The sequence below is a fragment of the Macrobrachium nipponense genome, chromosome 36 (genome assembly GCF_015104395.2).
Source record: "Macrobrachium nipponense isolate FS-2020 chromosome 36, ASM1510439v2, whole genome shotgun sequence".
NCBI classification, from domain to species: domain Eukaryota; kingdom Metazoa; phylum Arthropoda; class Malacostraca; order Decapoda; family Palaemonidae; genus Macrobrachium; species Macrobrachium nipponense.
This window is the reverse complement of record NC_087220.1, coordinates 61706857-61727597: the sequence shown is the minus strand read 5'-3', so window position 1 is coordinate 61727597 and position 20741 is coordinate 61706857. Positions and strand designations below refer to the sequence as shown.

The 20741-nt window shown below is 39.3% G+C and overlaps 1 protein-coding gene and 1 pseudogene across 1 annotated transcript; one reads left to right on the top strand and one right to left on the bottom strand.

Moving 5' to 3' along the window:
• The window catches only part of LOC135203470 (protein O-linked-mannose beta-1,2-N-acetylglucosaminyltransferase 1-like), a 32603-nt pseudogene that overhangs the window by 2328 nt on the left and 9534 nt on the right, over window positions 1–20741 (bottom strand).
• LOC135203244 (protein O-linked-mannose beta-1,2-N-acetylglucosaminyltransferase 1-like) lies at window positions 13406–20367 on the top strand. Its single transcript, XM_064233015.1, has 11 exons — window positions 13406–13514; window positions 13634–13710; window positions 14515–14700; window positions 15375–15651; window positions 16213–16340; window positions 16811–16881; window positions 17650–17805; window positions 18144–18254; window positions 18530–18725; window positions 19373–19566; window positions 20195–20367. Exons 1-11 carry the CDS (start codon window positions 13406–13408, stop codon window positions 20307–20309), a joined length of 1620 nt encoding a protein of 539 aa, XP_064089085.1. The 3' UTR covers window positions 20310–20367.

Sequence of the window (20741 nt, the reverse complement as noted above, 5' to 3'; positions counted from 1 at the left end):
CACTTGTCTTCTTGGTCGTTTAGGACCAAGAGAAATGATATGTTATGATACAATAAAGTTTTATGCATACTTACCTGGCAGGTATATATATAGCTGTATTTTCTGAAGTCCGACAGAATTTAAAAAAACTTCCGACACACGCAGTGGTCGGCCAGGTGGTTAGTACCCATTCCCGCCAGCTGGGAGGCGGGTATCAGGAACCATTCCCATTTTCTATTCATAATTTTTATTTCCACACTGTCCCCTGAGGGGAGGTGGGTGGGTACTTGAATATATATATATCTGCCAGTTAAGTATGAACAAACTTTATTGTATCATAACAATATCATTTTGCTCATGAACTTACCTGTCAGATATATATATAGTTGAAACCCCACCGTTGGAGTGGGAAGGGACAGAATAGAAGGATTTTGGGACACAAATGCATGCAGATGATTTACATCTTGGTTCCACCTGTTAGCATAGCCGACTTGTTCGATTACTGTCACCCAAGTCTGCTTCTGCTTTATCTAGAGTTGCCAGCGAGGTAGAGACCTATAAAGCTGGTGCACTCCAGATGATCTGTCAACGGGGGCGTGACCACAATGTGACTAGACCATATTGACCATACCATGAGGGCTAAGAAGTAAAATAAATATATATATAATAATTATATATATCACCACCTGACCAACCTAGCCAAAGTTAATGTGTGTTAACTAAGGCTTCAGAGTTAAGAAGTCGCCGTTTGTCAGCGACTCCACAACTAAATTAAGAGCTCTTCCTAACCATTTTCTACAGGATAGGATGAGTAGTACTTCTTGCCCCCAAGATTGTGTCTGCAGACACGTATGGGACCCTAGCGAGCAGCAGATCTCATATGCCATCTCACATCTCGCAGGGTTAGTGTGAAGTGAACCCAGAGTGCTTTGCTAAAATATGGTACTCAGGATGTTGCTGAGTTGCCATGCTCTGTTGAAATGCTCCGAGGCCGCGCCCTCACTCGTGAGCATTCAGATAAAAAGATTTCAAATCTTTGTGCAAACACAATGAAGGAGTATTTTTTTTTTTTTTTTTTTTTTTTTTTTTTTTTGAAAGAACTCCTTAACCCTAAAACCAGGGTGTACTTCGATATGGGCAAGTCTGGTCTTTTTTCGGAACATTGCAGATTGCCGACTGACTTCGACTTTCTTGATTTTAAGTAGATAAAACTTGAGAGACCTGACAGGGCACAGGACTCTCTCTGGCTCCTCCCACTAACTTGTGCCATCCTTGCTTTCCAAGATCCTGGCCCAAGGACAAAAAGGGGTTTCCATTCTTAGGCCATAACGAAAGGCTTAGAGAGCACACCTCCTTGTGTTCTCTAAAGCCAAAACTTGTGACGATGGCTTAAAATCTCACTAACCCTCTTTGTCGTATCTAGGGTGGTTAGAAGAAGGCCTCCTGATCACATACAAGAAGTTAACAGGCAGGAGAGGTTCGAATGCTTTGACATCAAGAACTTCAGACTACGTCTGTACTAAAGTCAGGTGAACGACCAGTTGACCAGTCAGACGCATCAAGGACAGCAAGGCTGTACCCTGAAGACCAAAAGGCACTATTCTTAGCTGAAGGATGAGTGTCTGGACTGCCTGGGGCGATTCAATCTAAGCAAACCTTGGGGGTGTTATCCAACGCAACCCAACGTCGTCCGCAATCGACTTCGTCAATAGAAACTCAGGGCTACTATATGTCGCCTGATCTCGCACGAGTGTCTGACTCCGAGAAAACAGGCGAGACAAAAAGTAGATGGTGAGCTAGAATCGAGATTCCACAGACCTCAATGATCGTGAAGGTCTTTGTTGTTTGACAGATGCAAATCTGTCAAACAACATTCTCTGTTGTCTGTTCGCACTGGCAGAATTTTCAAAACTCTCGGCAACGCTAGACCACTGGTAGTTCAGGTGATCTCCCCACGTTCCCGTTGGCGCTGGTACTTGGAACTAGTATTCCCGTTTTCCTCAGATTTTCTCTGAACCTGTCTCCTGAGGGGAGGAGGGTGGGAATAATTAATTATATATACCTGCCAGGTAAGTATGCATAAAACTTTATTGTATCATAACAATATCATTTTTATGCATGACACTTACCTGGCAGGTATATATATAGCTGATTGACACATTTGGAGGTGGGTCACAGACAGCAATATCGTCATAATTCAAAAATTAACTAATTTTTTAAATTATTTATTTATTAAGTTCCTTACCTGCTAAGGTAGCTGACTTCGTAGGTCCTGCCTCTTAGCCTGCTAAACCTTAGTAGCTCTCAACTAGGATGTGACCTGTTTGTTGAGAAGCTAACAACAAGGGTCTGACAACTGGACGTGACCAATTTGTTGACAGGAAACCCTAGCCCTCTCTTACCAGGGGCATCATGCTAGGATAAGTTAGACCACCTGAACCACACAAGCTAACGTAACACATTACACTTCACATACTGAAGAGGAAATAACCCTCTCAGACAACCCATAAAAGAACACCACTTAATTAAAATACCTAGCATGTTAGTAATCTATCGAGACGATTCGTACGGACTTTTGCAATCCTGTAACGAACCTCTAGATGATTGTTACATTCTACGCCTGTTGTTATAATAGGCTCTTTCTCGTAAACTCGAGCAGGGACCGAGAGAAGATACTTCTTAAGATATGAGAGAGCTGTGGAATATCAGAGTTGATGTGGACCACTGGTTCCAAAAACTCGTTCGAGGACTGGAGGGACGACCGAATTGCATTTACTTCTTTCAGATTAAGATCCAGGACATCTGAAACACTATCCAGATGTCCGGCACCTCCTTCTATCATGACGCACTGAGAGATGTTCAGAATAATTCCTAGATCTTGAATAATATTTCAGTTTCCCGGTAGTAAAAAACTGTGGTCTGAATTGCAGTCTATTCGGGGAAACAAACTTCTTCAGGAAGGAAATGGTCCCCAGCAAGCTCATCCATTCCCTCCCCGAGTATGCTTACTTCCCTATAAGGCTGCGCTTTGCCTAAGCAGGAGAGCATATAAAAGTGCAATGTTGCGGTAGACTCGTAGTTCTATACCGTGCGGTAACGAGCACCGAAAGGATTAAGAGATAACTCTGTTGAACATAGTAAGGCAAAACTAATGCAACGTTTATTCATTCACGTAAGAAATCCCCTCAATCTTAGGCTAAAGTCCGTGATTGTAGGACAGGAGATACAGTAGTCAGTCAATCCCGCAGGAGAGACGTAACCGCCAGCACAGAGATACGGTTAGTCAGTCAACCCCGCAGGGAGAGAGAGACGTAACCACCTACGGCGCATGACAGCGCGCACAAATCTGTTACTGGCCTCGGTTGGAACTTGGACAGTCAGGACACAGCAGCAGCCAGCAGCTTACGAACGTCGTCTCTTAACTTTATGTCTGGGTTGCCAGCTACCCTATTCTACGAAGAAATAGGTCCGTTATTTTTTGAACAAAAAGAGACTCTCAAGCTGGTATTTATTTAAGCGAAACAGAAAACGCTAAATATATAGATGCGTTTGTGTCGTCAGAACACTACCATACAACGGTAAAAGATAATCGGAAACTCCTGGAAGGCTGCAGGGAGTGACGATTAAATGTCCTTAAAATAGTAGACAATAGCCTCTCGGTTTGCCATCCGAAGAGGTAACTACAGCAAGCGTGTATGACTTGAACCAACCAGTAGTAAAATAACGCAAGGCAAAAAAAAAATTTTATTATATCACAATAAAGTTTGTTCATACTTATCTGGCAGACATATATATAGCTGAATTCGGAAATACAGCTACATACATATCTGACAAGCAAGTTTCATGAACAAAACTTAGAGATCGAAGCAGACAACTCAAGCTTCTAAGATACTGGGACATAAGCGTTCATTGACGTAGTCTACCAGTCTATTTCTTGTACGAGTCTGCGAATGAGGAAGGAGAGCTCTTCCGAACCTTGTCCTTATTCGCTTACGCAATATCAAGTTAATGAGATGTTTGTCAATGAGAACTAACCCATTAACGGTACAGAGAGATATTTTGTCAATGAGGGGAGACCCACTTACTTGACAAAACGATAGTATATTGTCAATGGGGGAAAGTCACTGAATTGACAAAACGTAATCCAGGAAGTCGAGCCTTTTATTTTTCGATTCCCGTCTCAAACAAGGAAGGGACAAGAATCCTGTTAAGAGACTGGTCTTACGGTAGGTAGAACGACGATGCTCAATCGGCATGGAAGTCTCGACTAGAAACTAACCAAATCTATCATCTGAAAAACCCTTTCAGATGGTCTAAAAAGCTTTAAATTTATTGGCAGTATGGCAAAGGAAGTCCTGTCTTGCGCTTTCCTGAAGAGCGTCCTTTTGATGAGTGCCTTTGCAAGAATCCTACTGAACGTTGCCGAAAATCCTGACGTTCAGGACGTCGAGCCTTTACATAACCCGTAACTGTCTTATCTCAAAGTCTTGACTGAGGTAGAGAAAACGAGATCTTCCCTTAACTCCATCCACCTTTGCGAAAAGCAATATAATATTGACAGAGACCTCTTGAATTCACGAAACCCGAGGTCTTGCTGGGTTTCGAAGACGAAGTTCTGTTCACTTTCTTGAGGCTCAAATCTTAAACAAGAGCTTGAAGAGTTCAACAGAAACATTCTGGTGCGCGCTCAGCGTCCACTGGCCGAGGACGCTCCGGCGTCCTGGTGGCAGCGCTTCGGACGTTCCACTGGCGGAGGACGCCTGGGCGTCCACTGGCGAGGACGCTCGGTCCGTCCTGTGTGCTCGCGATCGGCGGCGGCACTGGCGAGGACGCTCGGCGTCCACTGGTGAGTGCGTCCATCCGAGCGTCCTGTTCAAGCCGATCGTCCAAATAAGCGTGCAGAAAAGCGTCACGCTCCTGACAGGCGTCAAAACAAGCGAGAGAAACTGCCTTCTTTTTCCTATTTCTTGGTGGAAAGAAGTACACGTGATCAGGCAACTTTCGCCTTCTTCTCACTGAAACACATAACGAGGGAGAAGGGACGTGAAAGCGTATCCTCTTTCTTCTATAAAGCTTCTTAAGAGGGTGCGCGAGTCCTTCCGAGAGCTCCAACCCTGTGCGGGGAGGACGCCTCGGAGGACGAGAAGCAATCCTTCAGGATTCGTGCATGTGCACGCACTTTGGCAGTCTGGGGATTTTCATCAGAAACTGCCGAAGGCACGCCAGATCGGTGGGGTTCCCTGTAACCCTCCTTCGGCTTTCGACATGCTCTCTCCCTTGGTTCTGGGAGTTCGACAGAGGTCTAGACCTAGAGGCGTTTATAAGGCCGATCTGACGCACCCTCCCAATACACAAGGGGCACTGTCACTACACTTAGCCACTTCACTATTGCTCTCTAAAGCAAGCACTTTCGATTCTAAGTTACGAATCGAAATAGTATAAGAGAAAGGGCAATAACCTCTACAGACACTGTTTTAGGGCCCGAAGGCAACATTACAGGGTTAGGCGTAACAAAAACAGAAGTAGAACTCTTCACAACAATGAAGGAGAGCGATCACCTCTCGCAGACATAGTCATAACCCGTAGGCCATACTACAGCGTTAGGCAAAATAAAGTCTAACGGGAAGGTTAGCAGTATCACTACCCTGACTTTCGTAATTGATTATTGCGTACATACTAAACAATCTTTTTCCTTACGGAATTAGACACGTTTACTGTTTAATTGCGTACATACGAATCATACTTTTTCCTTACGGAAATAGACATATTTACTGATTAATTGCGCCCCCCAAGTGCGGAACTACCGAAGCTTTCGGTAGCCACACCCTATCTTTGCAGACAACACCCTCTGAAACTAGCCTAACTAGATTCAGATATCTTATGCAAAAATGAATCAAATTCAAATCAATTTAAGATAGCGTATGCCTAGCCACAAATCCAAGTAAATAAATTAAAGACAATTAGGATACTTAGCGGCAAATGAAGTTTCCAAAATCCTAAGCCGGAGGTACTGAAAACAGGTGTTTTCAGTACTGGCGACAGAAAATTTATGAATAGAAAATGGGAATGGTTCCTGATACCCGCCTCCCAGCGGCGGGAATGGGTACTAACCACCTGGCCGACCACTGCGTGTGTCGGAAGTTTTTTTAAATTCTGTCGGACTTCAGAAAATACAGCTATATATATACCTGCCAGGTAAGTGTCATGCATAAAAACAAAGAATTACCTCATAAAATTTCTCTCAAATAAAGTTTAACTGAGGAGCAGTTCCATCTTGTCGGAACACGGAATCCGAGGTCCAAAAAGAGGATCCCATTAGAAGTATACATGATATCCTACTCATGTCGATGAATGGTATCGTATAATATCCCGAAGATTTTAATTCTCTGCTATCTCTAATTCTCCATGTAGAGACAGAGTATAGCCTTTTACTGCGTTATTGATAGCAGATATATACAAAGGTGATTCTTCTCTTTGAAAGGGAAGAAAACCCGCCATGTGGTTCACAGAGGTATAGGAAGAGGACAGTTTCCCCATTCCATCTAGCACTATCCGCAGCCATTCTATGTCTTTACCATGACTATTGTCTTTTACCTTGAAAAACTCCTCTCATTTATGTCTACTTCTGGTCAGTCTGCACGCAGACCAACTCAGAGTGGAGAGGTTTTTCAGGTCTATTTATAATAGATTCTGATAGAATATCCAGACTCTCTTGGAAAAGCCTTACGAAACATGCTGTGAGAAGAACGTGACCTCTGTGAATCCAACCTCTCTAAGGCCAAAATGAGGCATAAAGTATCATCCTCTCTTCCTTTGATGCCCTTTATCTTAAAATCTGTTAAGAATTTATATTTAGGGGAAACTAAAGTTTATTCCCCTTTCTTTAAACTAAAGATGGCGTATATTGCTACCTCTCTGGGATCGAGAATAAGGAAGCAATCTATAGGAATCCTGTTCGTCTTCCACCTTGCGAAGAGATCTATGAAAAAGACTTCTCGCCGGTTTTTTACAACTCTTTCCAATAAATGTTAGACATACGTTAACAGTTATTATCGTCGATCGAGAAGGTTCTCACAGACGTGCAACATCTTGCAGCGAACTTCTTAAGGATCGTTACGTTCCGTGTCTGTTTTCCAAATAGGTTCTCTTTTGCCAACGCGAACATGGGCGAAAAAAAGAGATTCTCGATGCTCCTTGCGATATGAGAGCTGTGTAATTGGCTTAAGTGATTAAAATAAATCATTTCATCCTTCCTTGGGATCGACCCCTTTCCAATTAGACGAGGAACGAAATCAGGAACGAATCTTGCCGCTACCGAGCCTGCTGTCAGAGAGGCTACTGGACTCTTAGGTTAATAACTCGCTAAATCGCGAAATTATCTTGGATGGAATGCGCCAGGCTGGCGCTTCTGGCGTTTCTCGAAAGCATGAGAGCATTATAAAATATCGTGCACTGCCGTATTGTAATCCTCTATAATACTGTTACATCGAGGTAAACAGCATTAATCTAGGAAACCTTTGTAAGAATAGTAAGAATTCAGATGTCAGCCATAGAGTTAACTTCGGTATGTGCATATGACTTGACCATACCATAGTCTTAATGTGAATTCTCTACTACATTCTCTCCTCGTCGAGGCAGAGAGAGAATGGAAAATTTTCTATCTTCGTTCTTTTCGTTAATAAAACGAATTAGTGTTAGACGAAGGAGATCCTAATGAGACGCAAGGATCGAAGAAAATCACTCAAGTTTCCTATCCTTGGACATAAGGCCGTAACCTACGCCTCTATTATTTGAAAGAGCCTCCAATCAAATAATGAAAAATGGTTTGCTGCAAATATCTATAGAAGAGGATGATTTATAATCCTCTTAATAGTAATGAACTAGGAGAAGGAGGGGTGTGCAGGACTCAAGAGACTCTCCGAATTCTTGCAATAAAAGGGTGCTAAGGTCTTGAAATCTGAAAGACCTGCACCCTCATTGACTTCCTAGTCTGATATATCTTTGTGCCATAATGTTGGGAGAAGAATGAGTCATGGTAGAGTCTTGAGGATGTCTGGCGATGTCCACATCGGACGCTCTTATCTGTCCGATTTGTTCGCCTCCAGCGCTAGGTTGGAGACCCGCTCTTTCTCTTCATCAGACAATGACAGTGTTCCCTGGAACTGTCTGCCTCTGGCGTTTTTTACGCCTGTTTTGGCATTTGGCGCCTAGTTGGCGCTACATTGTCCGAAAGTCCTGAACGTCCACAATAGTTTATCAGGAGACTGGAGAAGGGTGGAAGAAATTCTTCCACTTTGAGCTTTTGGCCTCTCCGGCAAGGGGAGGTGATGCATATTACGAGAATCTTCATCGAAGTTCTTCTCTCTAGAGGGTAAGTAGGTATAATAATAAGGGAGAAACACTGTTTTAGGATGCCTTTCCAATGGCTATCCTTGGCAGTCTGGGACGCTCTACAGAACCTGCCGAGGTTAGGTTAGGTTGAAGTTAGGTTGGTTGTATCTTAGTCTACCTTCAAGTTTGTCTTCCTTAATGGGGGTGGGGGGACCCCCTGGTTAGGTAATATGTTCTATTAGGTTAGGTTAGGATGAAGTTAGATTGGTTATATCTAAGTATACCTTCAAGTTTGTCTTCCTTTAGTGGGGGGTGGGGGGCGGAGCTCCCCGGTCAGGTAATATGTTCTACTAGGTTAGGTTAGTATGGTCAGGGCCGTTTCTAAGCACAGGCGACACAGGCGGTCGCCTGGGGCGCCAAATTACCATCCAAAATTAATATATAAATAAATGAGAGAAGTATTTTTACGTGAATTCAAATAAATAAATACAAGTGTAAACGCGAAAATAAATGAATAATGGAAGTTTTAATACTTGATGCAACAGTGTTTAATGTTTCGGAAAAGTTGGCAACACTGGATAGGTAGATGTCGTCAGTATCAAGAAGCTTTAAAACTAAGACAGCCGCCTGCTTGCGACGCCACCTTAGTTAAGTTCTAAGCACCGTGTTTACTCCAATCTTTATTTCTTTATTAAGTCTTCTTAAGTTGTCAACGCAGCTGTCAAGCATTCAAGCTTTTATACTTTTGAGTCTATACTTTTCCTTGTTGTGTATACATATACGTGAAGATGATTTATTAATAAAGTATGTTGTTTTGTTGTGGAACTTGAGATGCTAGTTGTGTTCGAAATTGTTTATGTTATTATTTCCAGCCTGGAGGGAAGGGGGCGCCGGTAACGAGTTCTTGCCTGGGGCACCTAATGAACTAGAAACGGCCCTGAGTATGGTAACCTATATGTTGGCCTTCCTTAAAGTTTGGCTTTCTTTAAGGGGGGGGGGGGTACGGGGGCGAAGCCCCTCCAGTCAGGTAACATGTTCTACTAGGATAGGTTGGATATACGTATCTAGTCTACCCTTCAAGTTTGTCTTCCTTTACTGGGGTGGGGGGTATGGGTGGGCTCTGCCCCCCGGCCAAGTAATATGTTCTATTAGGTTAGGTTACACAACATTTCATTGCAATATTATTTCCTTTAATAATATACACAATACCTTAGGTTTCATAGAAATAAAAGACACTAAGTTTTACGATTTTACAGTTCTCATTGTCTCTTCAACTGGCCTCTGATTTCTTGTACTGACCGTTCATTACAATATCCTGTTCACATGTGTGTTACGCATTATTGCACATTTTTTTTTTCTTTTCTGAAAATACAATGTTAGTTTACACATACGTGTGAAATCATCCCCCTCAATGTCCCCGCCCACAATTCTTCTGACGAATCAGAGGCCTTGTCACCAATGCGCTGCCGATACCTACATTCAACAGATTGTTTAATTTGCATTTTAAAATAATTTAGCAAGAAGTATTCAGTGTTAACACCCCACCCCACACCCCATACTCTCAAAGTGACCGTAATAGTGTTAAAAATTATGTTACGATATACAGACATCGTAATATAATTTTGGGAAACCTATCTGTGTCGTGATTCGTTTGGTATTTGGGGCCGAAAATCTGTTCAAGATTCAAGATGGGCAGACTTTCAAGAATAGGAGACGAGGACGAGATCCGGCATGCCTAAGTGCGTATCTGAATTGTACCATCTACCCCTTTAAGGTAAAGTTCCCTAACTATATTCCCCTATTGTTAGAACAATCGTAGTTTAGTAATTTTTAGTTAGAAGTGTTAGGTTTTGTTGGTTAGTTATCGTTATTTGCCACATCCGCTACCCTAACGACCCATTGTCATTTAGCCAACTCGTACCTCCTGTGCCCCCAGTACCCTGCCTTCCCCCCAGTGAAACATAGGGCTCCGTGGTGGTTGCGGAATTCTAACATGGCGGCTGTGTTTACATTTCAACAAACACTTGGTAGACCGGTCTATAGAAGTATTCCACGGCGATCTAGACTATGGCAGTTGATGTTTTCCTATGTTATTTTACTTGCTTTACAAGAGTTGAAGGGAATATTTTTTTCATTCCTCTGGAACTAAAAAATTAATTTACCTTTTTTGAAATCGTTACGTCGACTCGTGGGTACCATCATGTAGTCTTCAAAGGTAACTTACTGCTTAGTTACAGTTGTCTGAATAAATATTACTTTCAAATCTTGTACAGCAAGTAAAATAAAATAGGAAAACGTCAATTGCCATAGTCTAGGCAACCGCTGATTGCTTCTGTAGAAATACCATTTGGAGTTGTAAGTAAAAACTTCAAAAGCGTTTTCGAGGTTGTGGGCACAGCGTTGGCCACCCTTTTCATTACTTCGAAAGGAGACTACAGGTCTTGAGCTCCTGTTATCACCACCAACAACTCACGACTGATGACCATCTCCGGTGTCAGGACGTGTTAAAAGTACTTTTACGGAGGGAGGCCAATACCTCGGTAGTCATTGAGTTGGCCAGTCCACTCGATTGTTTACCCTATATGAATCAGGGGAATTTAGGCCTAAAATACTTAGTATATGAATTTAGGGGAATTTAGGCCTGAAATAAGGCAAAAAATATGGCAACCAGGTGGAAAATAGCCTATGGTTCATGTGTTAGACCTGTTAATTTAGGCCTAGACTTATAAGGATGAGGCCTACCTATTCTATGGCATAGAAAGTCCTTACGATAATTCTATAGGCCTACGCTACGTAACATGCCTTTGATCTGTTTTCGCATAGAGGCTACATAACCGCCCAGGGCGGAGCCTTGTGGAGGAAAGGGCATAAATTTTCTTAGATGTATTCAAATTTATCCATATTTAAGTTTATAACTCGAAAAGTAAATATTCCCATAGGCCTATCTTACGGGTAAAGGCCTAAATGAAAGGAGGTCGAGACCCACATGGGATTGGAAGTCTTTTCGTAAGAGGAATTTTAACAAATAAACCGGAAGCCTGGACGAAAATACACGTCGTATTTAATAAATAAAAAGCAAATGTATAATTTATTAATAAAAGGAACCATAAAATGACGAAACTTAATAAATGAAAAATGAAAAAACGAAACTTTCTACTTTTGACAGCTGGAGGAGCAGGACGGAACGACCTCGTCCTCCGAGGCAGTGACTCGAGTCAGGCCCTATTTTGAAGCCCTTTGGGACTCCCAAAGCCGTTCACATCAGTCAAACTCGGCTTCAAAAGCCGCCTCGCGATACGTACCAAGTTCTTGAGGTCTTGCACGGCTAGGTTCGACATTTTCGAGGAAGGTTTTGTTATTTAGCTCCGATGTCCATCACAATGTAATGTGTACAGACCGGGCCGAAAGACTCGTTTTTGGGGGTTCATGGACTTACTCGGTTTGTTGTTTTATTCTTTTTAGTTAAAAATTTAATATTTTTACAATATATTTTATCGAAATTAGTGGATTTTTTATATTAAATTAAAATTACGCGAATAAACGTCATACCCTCATGACGTGAGCATATAAAATTCACTCGAATTTACGCTAATATTTTTCGACATTTTCTCTTATCCACAGAATTTAAACGATGTATTATATTAAAATGACCGGTTTTTATATATTCAAATTAAAATTACGTAAACAGCAATTATATATGTATGCCATGAGCCTTAAATTAAATCTGATTTATGAGATAAGAAACGCCTCTTAGCCAGATACCGTTGACGGACGGAGCATATTACGAATAGAGTTTTGGGATTTAAATATATATTATATTCAGATTAGTTGCTTACATTTAACACATTAAAATTACACTAATTAAAAGAATATCTTATAAACACGGTATTTTAAAATGAAATAGTAACTGTTAGATAAGAAACGCGCCTTAGCAGGATGCTAGTTACCGAGCTTATTTTAAGTAGACTTGCGGTATCCGTCTAGTAAAATGTGGATTTTAATAGCATGTTTAAATTACGATCTTTTGAATGAAATGTATGCCGAAATTACTGATCTTCACAACTGCCGTGTAAAATTTGAAGGAATGTTCTCCTTTCTGGGCTAAAAATGTCGTCAAACTTTCTGATGCAACATCTGCCTTTCGTCAGGTATGAAAAGCACTCACGATCAAAACGAATTCTTCGTGACATGCTCTATGAGGATTCCTGTGCAATGTATTTAATTTTTAACGTAAAAGTTTAATATTCTTCGTCGTTTAAAAGTTCTTTAGTAAACATATAATATCGAATAGTTTAGAATTGTGCACATTCTGAATATTTATTATATAATAATTTTTAAAAACTGCAACATGTAAAGTTACTCACGTATGTGACTAACCCATTTTTTTTTTGTTAATGCGAATTAATGTGCATCTGTATGAAGCATCTAACCTGAAAGAGTTATTATTGTTTTGGTCATTATATATATTTATATCCTTAGGCATGAACTTCACGTAGCAGGATAAATGTGCTGTTTATTCTACGTGTTTTCAATCTCGTGGGTCCGTCGTGTGATTCTTATGTATTTTTGCAATAATTCAAAGTTTCCTAGCACAGGAAATGAACACTTAAATGTCTGAGAGTAATTACGAGTTCGTGACAGGAAGAACTGTCAATTTTCTTGTGTTTACGTGGCTTTGCGGTGATTTAAAATTGAGATCTGTGAACTCAGCTTCAGACATTTAGAGAAATTATGCTATATATTTGCAGCCAAGTTGGTTGGTGATGATCTAACTTTGAAGATTCGCTCATTGGAAACGCTTTTGAAAATTACACAAATTTTGAACTGTACTGATCACCAATCGGAAATTATATCTATATTTAGATTGCAAGAGAATTCCTGATGTCTATGCACGTAGACAGAAGTTTTTATATTCCTTCTATTGTGGTACTACCTGTCCCATTTTCTTCCACTAAAATAAATACTCATTAAGGCCTAATTGCTGTGCAAAAACTAAGACTCGTCACTATCAATGGAAACATCCTATTGTTAGGTTAATGGGGAAATTGTGGTGACAGCGAGACCCCTCAAGAAAATGATGCTATTTCCCATTGTGATGTTTTTGATGGTAAAGTTTCCTAGTGCAAGGACGGTGACACAATCATTATCAACATCGTCCGTTCTTGGGTCTAGTATTCCGCTTAAACGCGTAAAGAACATTCTTGGTGAGTTATTGTAGTTCTGTAGTTTTAATGTGCTTATATATAGTAAAATTTAAAGAGAGAGAGAGAGTATATATTCTGCTGTGTATGGTATTTAATAATTGTCGTATCCTCTTTTTTAGAGCTGGAGAAAAGGAGTTTTACGATCACGGTGCTGGTGAATCATGATACCCTGGTTGTCAGTCGCCAGAATGAGAAGGTATAAATCTTGATGAATGAACAAACATTAATATATGTTTATATATAAACATATATAAACGGTAATATGCCAGCCCATATAAAGGTAGAAAATATCTCTCTCATGTTTATAAACCCAATACTCAGGTTTTATCCCCCCAAAATTTACGGTCTTGGGGGGACGCCCTATAATAATGTCCCCCTTTCAACCTTTCTTTTTTTTTATCTAATTACTACAGTTGTCCTTAAAAATTATATACTAATTTTTGTTTAAAATGTCAGCAATAAATAACGTCTGAATAAAAACAATGTCATTGATAAATCTAATTTATCATTTCCTGTTATTGAATATACTTAAAGATCAAATCAAGCCAAAAATACGCCAAAGAATGACGTAAACGTTTTTTCTTTTTAAATAATGTCTGTAATTTTCCTTAGAATTTAAAGGATAATTTTCTGTTTACAATGTCAGCAATAATATCTGAATAAAAACACTAATTGATAGACCTTAAAACATCAGCGATAATGTCTGAATAAAAACACTGATTGATAGACTTTCTCATCACCTGTAATTGAATATATTTATGTATTAAACTTCTAAATTTATAACGACTCAACATAAGTGCAAGTGCGCATGGGCTTACAATATACCTTTGTCCCCCTTTTGCAAGTCAAATAAATGGTCACCCTACATAAAATGGCTTTTGAACATATTATTATTAGCTTTCTCAAGAACACCGTACACTTATATCCTGTCTTGAGGCTGACTTCTACAGGCCTATCTTGGCATGATTTTCATTCATACAAGCCCTTGCATTGACATCAGGTCTACGAATACGAAGAGAGGACCCACAACAGCAGTGGCTGCGTCCATTTATTAGTCTTCAACGAAGCAACAGGGCGTCTCATGATGTCGCGGAAGTTTCGTACTTATCAACCGGCAGATCAACTTCATCTAAGGGCGTGTTTGTCGTCTGTGCAACCTGGTCGCGTCCTGGTCGTCGTTGGTTTGGTAATGTTTGCTTTTAAATGCTTTTTGGGTGGGTTTTTGTGGGTTGGGTTTTTCATTGATTAACTGGTGGTTTGTTTAAGATGTAGTGTTGAGATATTAAAGTTTGGGATATTTTGCAAAATCTGCCTGAAAATTAAGACTGGCCCATGATTTTAATTCTGTTATTCAATTGATACGTGAAAATACTGTCTCCAAATTGTACAGTTACTACAAAAAATATTTTTTTCTTTTGTTCTGGAATGGAAAATGCTTAGTAAATGATATACACATCTTGCTCAAATCCTGAAACAATGTGTGATCCGACCTCCAGCTTACTCGAGACTCGTGCATGATTTGAAATGTGCTAAAATCTACAGTCAAATAGGGCCTTATAATGTTTCACCAACGAAAATTAAAATAAATGCTCTATATTTTATCAGAAATATTTTTTCTGCATTGTTTAAAATGCACATTATTTATTATTTGTTTACAGTTTTATTTTAATGAATAAATCATAGATATCCCATCCTAAAATTCTTGTATCGTTAACTCAACGTCAAATACCTTATCCAGACCTGTTCAGGCTCTTACAGAGACCTTTCCTACCCCCCTAACGAGAACAACAACAACAAGAGCAACAGCAAAGTAGTTTGTAGGCTTACACCCCGAGTAAGCTAAAATACTTATTTTTATAGATGGACTTCCTGACCTTCCTAGCACCTGATGGAGAAATGTCTCTGCGGAATCTTGGTTCTTCCATGCTTCACACAGTGGCGCTTGGCGAACCTTGGGGAATGATTGCAATAGTTGGTGAGGAACTGTTAAACAAGGAAGCAACCTCCAATTCAAAATACGGGGCACACAAAGCAGTAAAGAAGAGCAGAGTCGTTGCAGAGACCGTTGCCACCAGAGCCATTGGTTCCTCAGAGAAGAGGTTGTGGTTAGAGGCCACTTTCTTCAGAGCAGAGAGAGGTGAGTTTGTTGTAAGTTTTCACAAATTTTTATAATTATCAAACTTTCCAACTTTAATTTTTGTTCAAGCAAATGCAGGTTTCTCTAAATAATTTACTGTAATGAATACAAGCTGAAATATTTGCTTCAAGTAGTTTTATGAAATTTTATTGATTTTGATTTTGTGATGTCATATTTATTCATAAAAACGTTATTGTGATGAACTTATTTAATATACAAAATGGTCTTGTTTTAAGGTTTCTGTTCCACTACGGGAGAATTAAACAAAGTTTCCATGAAAAATTTATTCAGTTTGAAATAATCTTTAGTAATGTTTCAGTTTAGTAATGAATGATAATACTGGTCAGTAATTTTTCTGAACTCCACTAGTCTGTTTCACACTTTTATGACAATTTTAGCTAATCTCTTAACAACCAGCAAAACTAATTATCACATACGACCTTATCATTTGTATACGTATATATTAAGTCACCTACTTCCCTTTCTTCAGTCTTGATATGATGACTTTGTTTATTCATTTATTTATTATTTTTTGCCCTTATTTATTACATTTCGAAGCAGGGAGGAGATGCAAAGGTACCTTTTCTGAGCTGGGAAAACTGCAGCTGGATTTCTGTGATAGATACGAGGGCTATGGAGACCTTTGCCGGTGTGACAGACTGTATGTTCCTCATGAACAGATACCACCAGTTAGTAGCCTCTCTCTCTCTCTCTCTCTCTCTCTCTCTCTCTCTCTCTCTCTCTCTCTCTCTCTCTCTCTCTCTCTCTAAACAACCTGCATGTATTTGAGTCCACAGTAGGCCTATGTACTTTATCATTCTGGTGAGAAAATGCTCTCTCTCTCTCTCTCTCTCTCTCTCTCTCTCTCTCTCTCTCTCTCCTCTCTCTCTCTCTCTCTCTCTCCTCTCTCTCTCTTCTCATCTTCTCTCAGTACATACTGTTTAATTCTATATCCATTAAAAAAAATTGTTGCTTATTAGTCGTGCTTTTACACAAATACCACAAAAAATTAATTTTAGATAATGCAAAAATTATATAAATGATATGTTCAGGTCAGTAAAGCCTTTTTTTTTTCTTCTGTGAACTTTTTCAACTTAGAAAAGCTTTTTATGCCATTTTTTTAAAAACTCCTGAAAACATTGTTTTTTCTAACTTCCAGCCTTCCATACCCATGACAGAAGACATTCCTGTAGTTATAGTCACTGCAAACAAGCCTTTCCATCTGTACAGGTAATTATGATGTACCAGTTTCTATGAGCGCCTCAGTGGCGTGGTTGGTATGGTATTAGCGTCCCATCTCGGTGGTCGCGGGTTCGATTCTCGGCCATTCCATTGAGGTGTGAGAGATGTGTATTTCTGGTGATAGAAGTTCACTCTCGACGTAAAGCCCCTGGTCCCGTTGCTGAATAACCATACTGGTTCCATGCAACGTAAAAACACCATACAAACAAACAAACAAACCAGTTTCTATGGTGACTGCAGTATCCTTTGCATAGGCCATTGTATTTTGTCTGGTAACTACAAATTATTTTGAGGTAATTTTAATTTTTTCCTCGCTTTCTGTGGTAATTGCAGTGATGTTCGCAGAGGTATATTGTAATTCCCTTAATTATTTTTGTATAGAATAGGTGGATATGGTTTTGTTTGGACAAAATAATTTAATGTTCTCTATGAGAATCACATTTTAAATGTGTATGCATTATTATTAATGATTATATTACAGAGTAAATAAACATAGGAGCAAGGTTACATAGTGCTGCCTAAGTAGATTTTCAAGTATATATTTGTTTTGGAATTTGATAGTATCAAGTCTTTTTCTTGTTTCTTTGGGGTACTTAAATTATAAATGAGCCTGGAACTGGCTTAGGATAGTAAGGAAAATTTTCAGAAGCTGGTGATAAAACAATTTGATGAGGCTAAGATCTCAGTTACAACAAAGAAACATTAAAAGGACTAATACTTCAAATGATATGCTTTGATTTCTGTTATATTTCCCAGGATACTGAAGAACCTCAAATCAGTTTGGGGATCTGGGGAGACGAAGGTGCTGGTGGTTGTCGATGGAGGTGATGAAGAAACCTTAAGCCTGGCAAGTCTGTTTGAATTGGAAACAGTCATCCATGCACCCCAGGGTGAACCAGGTGAAAATACCAGGTGAGGTGTATAGATTAAATTTGCTTAAATTTAGATAAGGAATTGGAATGAATTTTATTAATGAGATGGTTAATGTAATACTACCTTTTTTATGTTTTCAGTTCCTCGGTGAGTTTTTCTTTTTTAATTCCAACCTATCACTTTCTTTCCTTGCTTTTGTTTTATGATATGTCCAGCAGCAAGTCCATTGTTTTGTGAGTTAATAGACTCTTTTTATCCATAGTTCTAGGCCTGTTTCTTTAATGTTTCCATGTAGGCCTATAGTTACCCTTTGCATGGGCTCCCTCACTGAAAATCAATACATTGGTAGTAATTGAATAGTATTTACATCTTGACAGGACAAACATGAACATCGCCTTTGCCCTGTATAGCGTTTTCAGCCAATGGCCTCATGTGGACAAAGCCATTCTTTTGGAAGATGATCTTATACTGGCTCCTGACCTCCTGAGGTATTAGTGTTCAAAATCTTCAAATTATTTTGCTGAGGATTTCTTTGGAAAATAATGACTTTTTTTGTGAACAGTGTTTTTGTGCTTATGGAAACTTGCTTTGCAAGTAAGGCCTTTTATTCAGTTATCATTCTAGAACCCTAGATTTATTTGCAAAAAAAAAAATGCAGTAATACACATCACATATTTTAAATAATGATAAAAATAGTGATAACCTACCACATGAGAACTAAACAATTTTATACAAAAAGAGTTCAGTAATATTTCTTATGCAGTTTCTTCCACCAGACAGCTCCTGCTCTTACCAATGACCCTACACTCTACTTGGTGAATGCCTTCGGTCAGAATTCATACCCAAGCACTGCCAGCGACCCATCTACGGTGATGCGAGCTGACATGTACCCCCAGTATGGCTGGATGACCTGTCGTCGATGGGTCGAGTATGCCCTGCCTCTGTGGGTAACTCCTGGGGTATGTCTTTGGTGAAATTATTAGATATACCCTAGGTATCTGATTGAATGATTGATTGGTTATAGTTAACATGTCATCATGGTGGTAGGATCAAAAGTGCTTTGTGTACTGGTCTTTTGTGGACTGATGTGTATATATTTTTTTTTTTGGTTGGCTATGCCTTTCCTAGATAGGTGGCAATTAGGCAAAGTTTGTTGAAATTTATATAAATAATGAAATGATAAGGTATCTGGTTTATTGATTCATTTAGTTTTTATCAGTGTGGTACATTATCTTGGCTTTTCAGTTCCAAAGATGTTATATCAATCTGTGTTGCTTGGAAAATAGCTTTACTACAATGTTGCTGGTTTGTCTGAATTTTCAGTGTCAGATTTCATAGAAGTACAGGATTATGCTTTAATTTTGCTGTTTTGAGTGAAGGTATACAGCACCTGCTTTTGAATCTCTAAGTGATAAACTTTGCTAAAGGTACAATTGTTTCTGTTTAAGCACCTATGCTCATTTAATAAGAGTATGATTGAAAAGTTATTCTGATTAAATGTAGTTACCATTTTAAAGTTTCCTTCAGTTATAGGTTTTAATTATGACACTTATCCTCTCAGATTAGTGTGTAGGTCTGAAATTAATGGATTGCCTCTTGTTAACAGAGTGGCCAAGACTGGGACTGGTGGCTCTACCTAGAAGGAATCAGGAGGAACCAGCAAGCCATTGTGCCTGAAGTCTCCAGGACAGGCCACGGAGGGGCAGCTGGTATTCATGTCACAGGTTGGGAGCAACAGATGTACTTCAACTCTAGGATCATGACGCATGATACTGCCACAGTTGTGCGTCATGTGGAAAGGTGCGTTTTTTTCATGCCAAAGTAAGGGGTATTAGATGTGTGTCTGTTAATTATTCTTTTTTTATTTTCATACAGCGCTTTCTAACATATGTGGATTTATCTCATCACTTTCTGGGAGGTATTCTAGGAGTAAAAAAGGAGCTTTTCCCAGCTTGGTCATTTGGGTTAGTAGGACAGACTCTAGTAAGGGCAAGGAGGACAACTGGTCAAGTTGTCAAAGACTCCTTAATGTGAGGGTCAACATATTGAGAACATTACTGTTGTTTGTTATTTTATTACCTCTGCTGAGGACACTATGGTTTCTGTTATGATTGTTTATGTTTCTGTTAACAGGATTGTTTTTATTTTCAAGAAAGTTTTAATCATGGTGAGTACCATGACTAGCAGTGAATGTGGGGAAGGGATTCCTTGTTTCAAGAAATTTATGTCTCCTCTAAACCTGTAAGATCCAAATTAACCACTTTTGGTCATTAGAAATATGTGCTCATTGGGGTTTGATGTTACCATAGGTGTGCAATCACAAGCTGTGTACACACTGGTTTGTTATGTAAACACAGCAAATAAATAACAAGCATTAGTAAAGTGTACGCAATGTTATTCAAGATTCACTTTTGGTAAAAATTTGCAGGTTGGAATCAACAGCATATGCTGAGTGGTTTGAGAATGAGATTAAAGAGGCAAAGAAAATCCGACTGGTAGACCACCCTTGCTACTCCTTCATCCTTCCTGAGGAAGAGGTATGATTTGATGGCATACCTCAGTTAAAGAATATATAATGGTACTGTACTGTATTACAATCTCTTTTTTTATCCTTTGCCATTTCAGTTCAGTGTTGTGCATTCCTTCACCAACAGCATTTTTTTGCATTCTGGAACTTGGGTTTTCTGTGGACTTAGGTATATGTAGTAGTCTAATCTTTCATAAATGTAGGATGAAGGTTTTTATATAAATATCAAGTGATGTAAACCAAAACACTCTCTTTAGTATTTCTAATTCTTATTAACTGAAAGGCTTAGTCTATATTTGTAACTTTATCAACTCAGATGGTTTTGCTTGACTTATGAAGTGGAAATGTTGAGAATGAATTGATTTTTGTTTCAGTTTTTACATTCATAAGGACAAAACTGTTTATATAAGAATCTTAACCTTATTATTTATTTGCTTGCTTAAATATT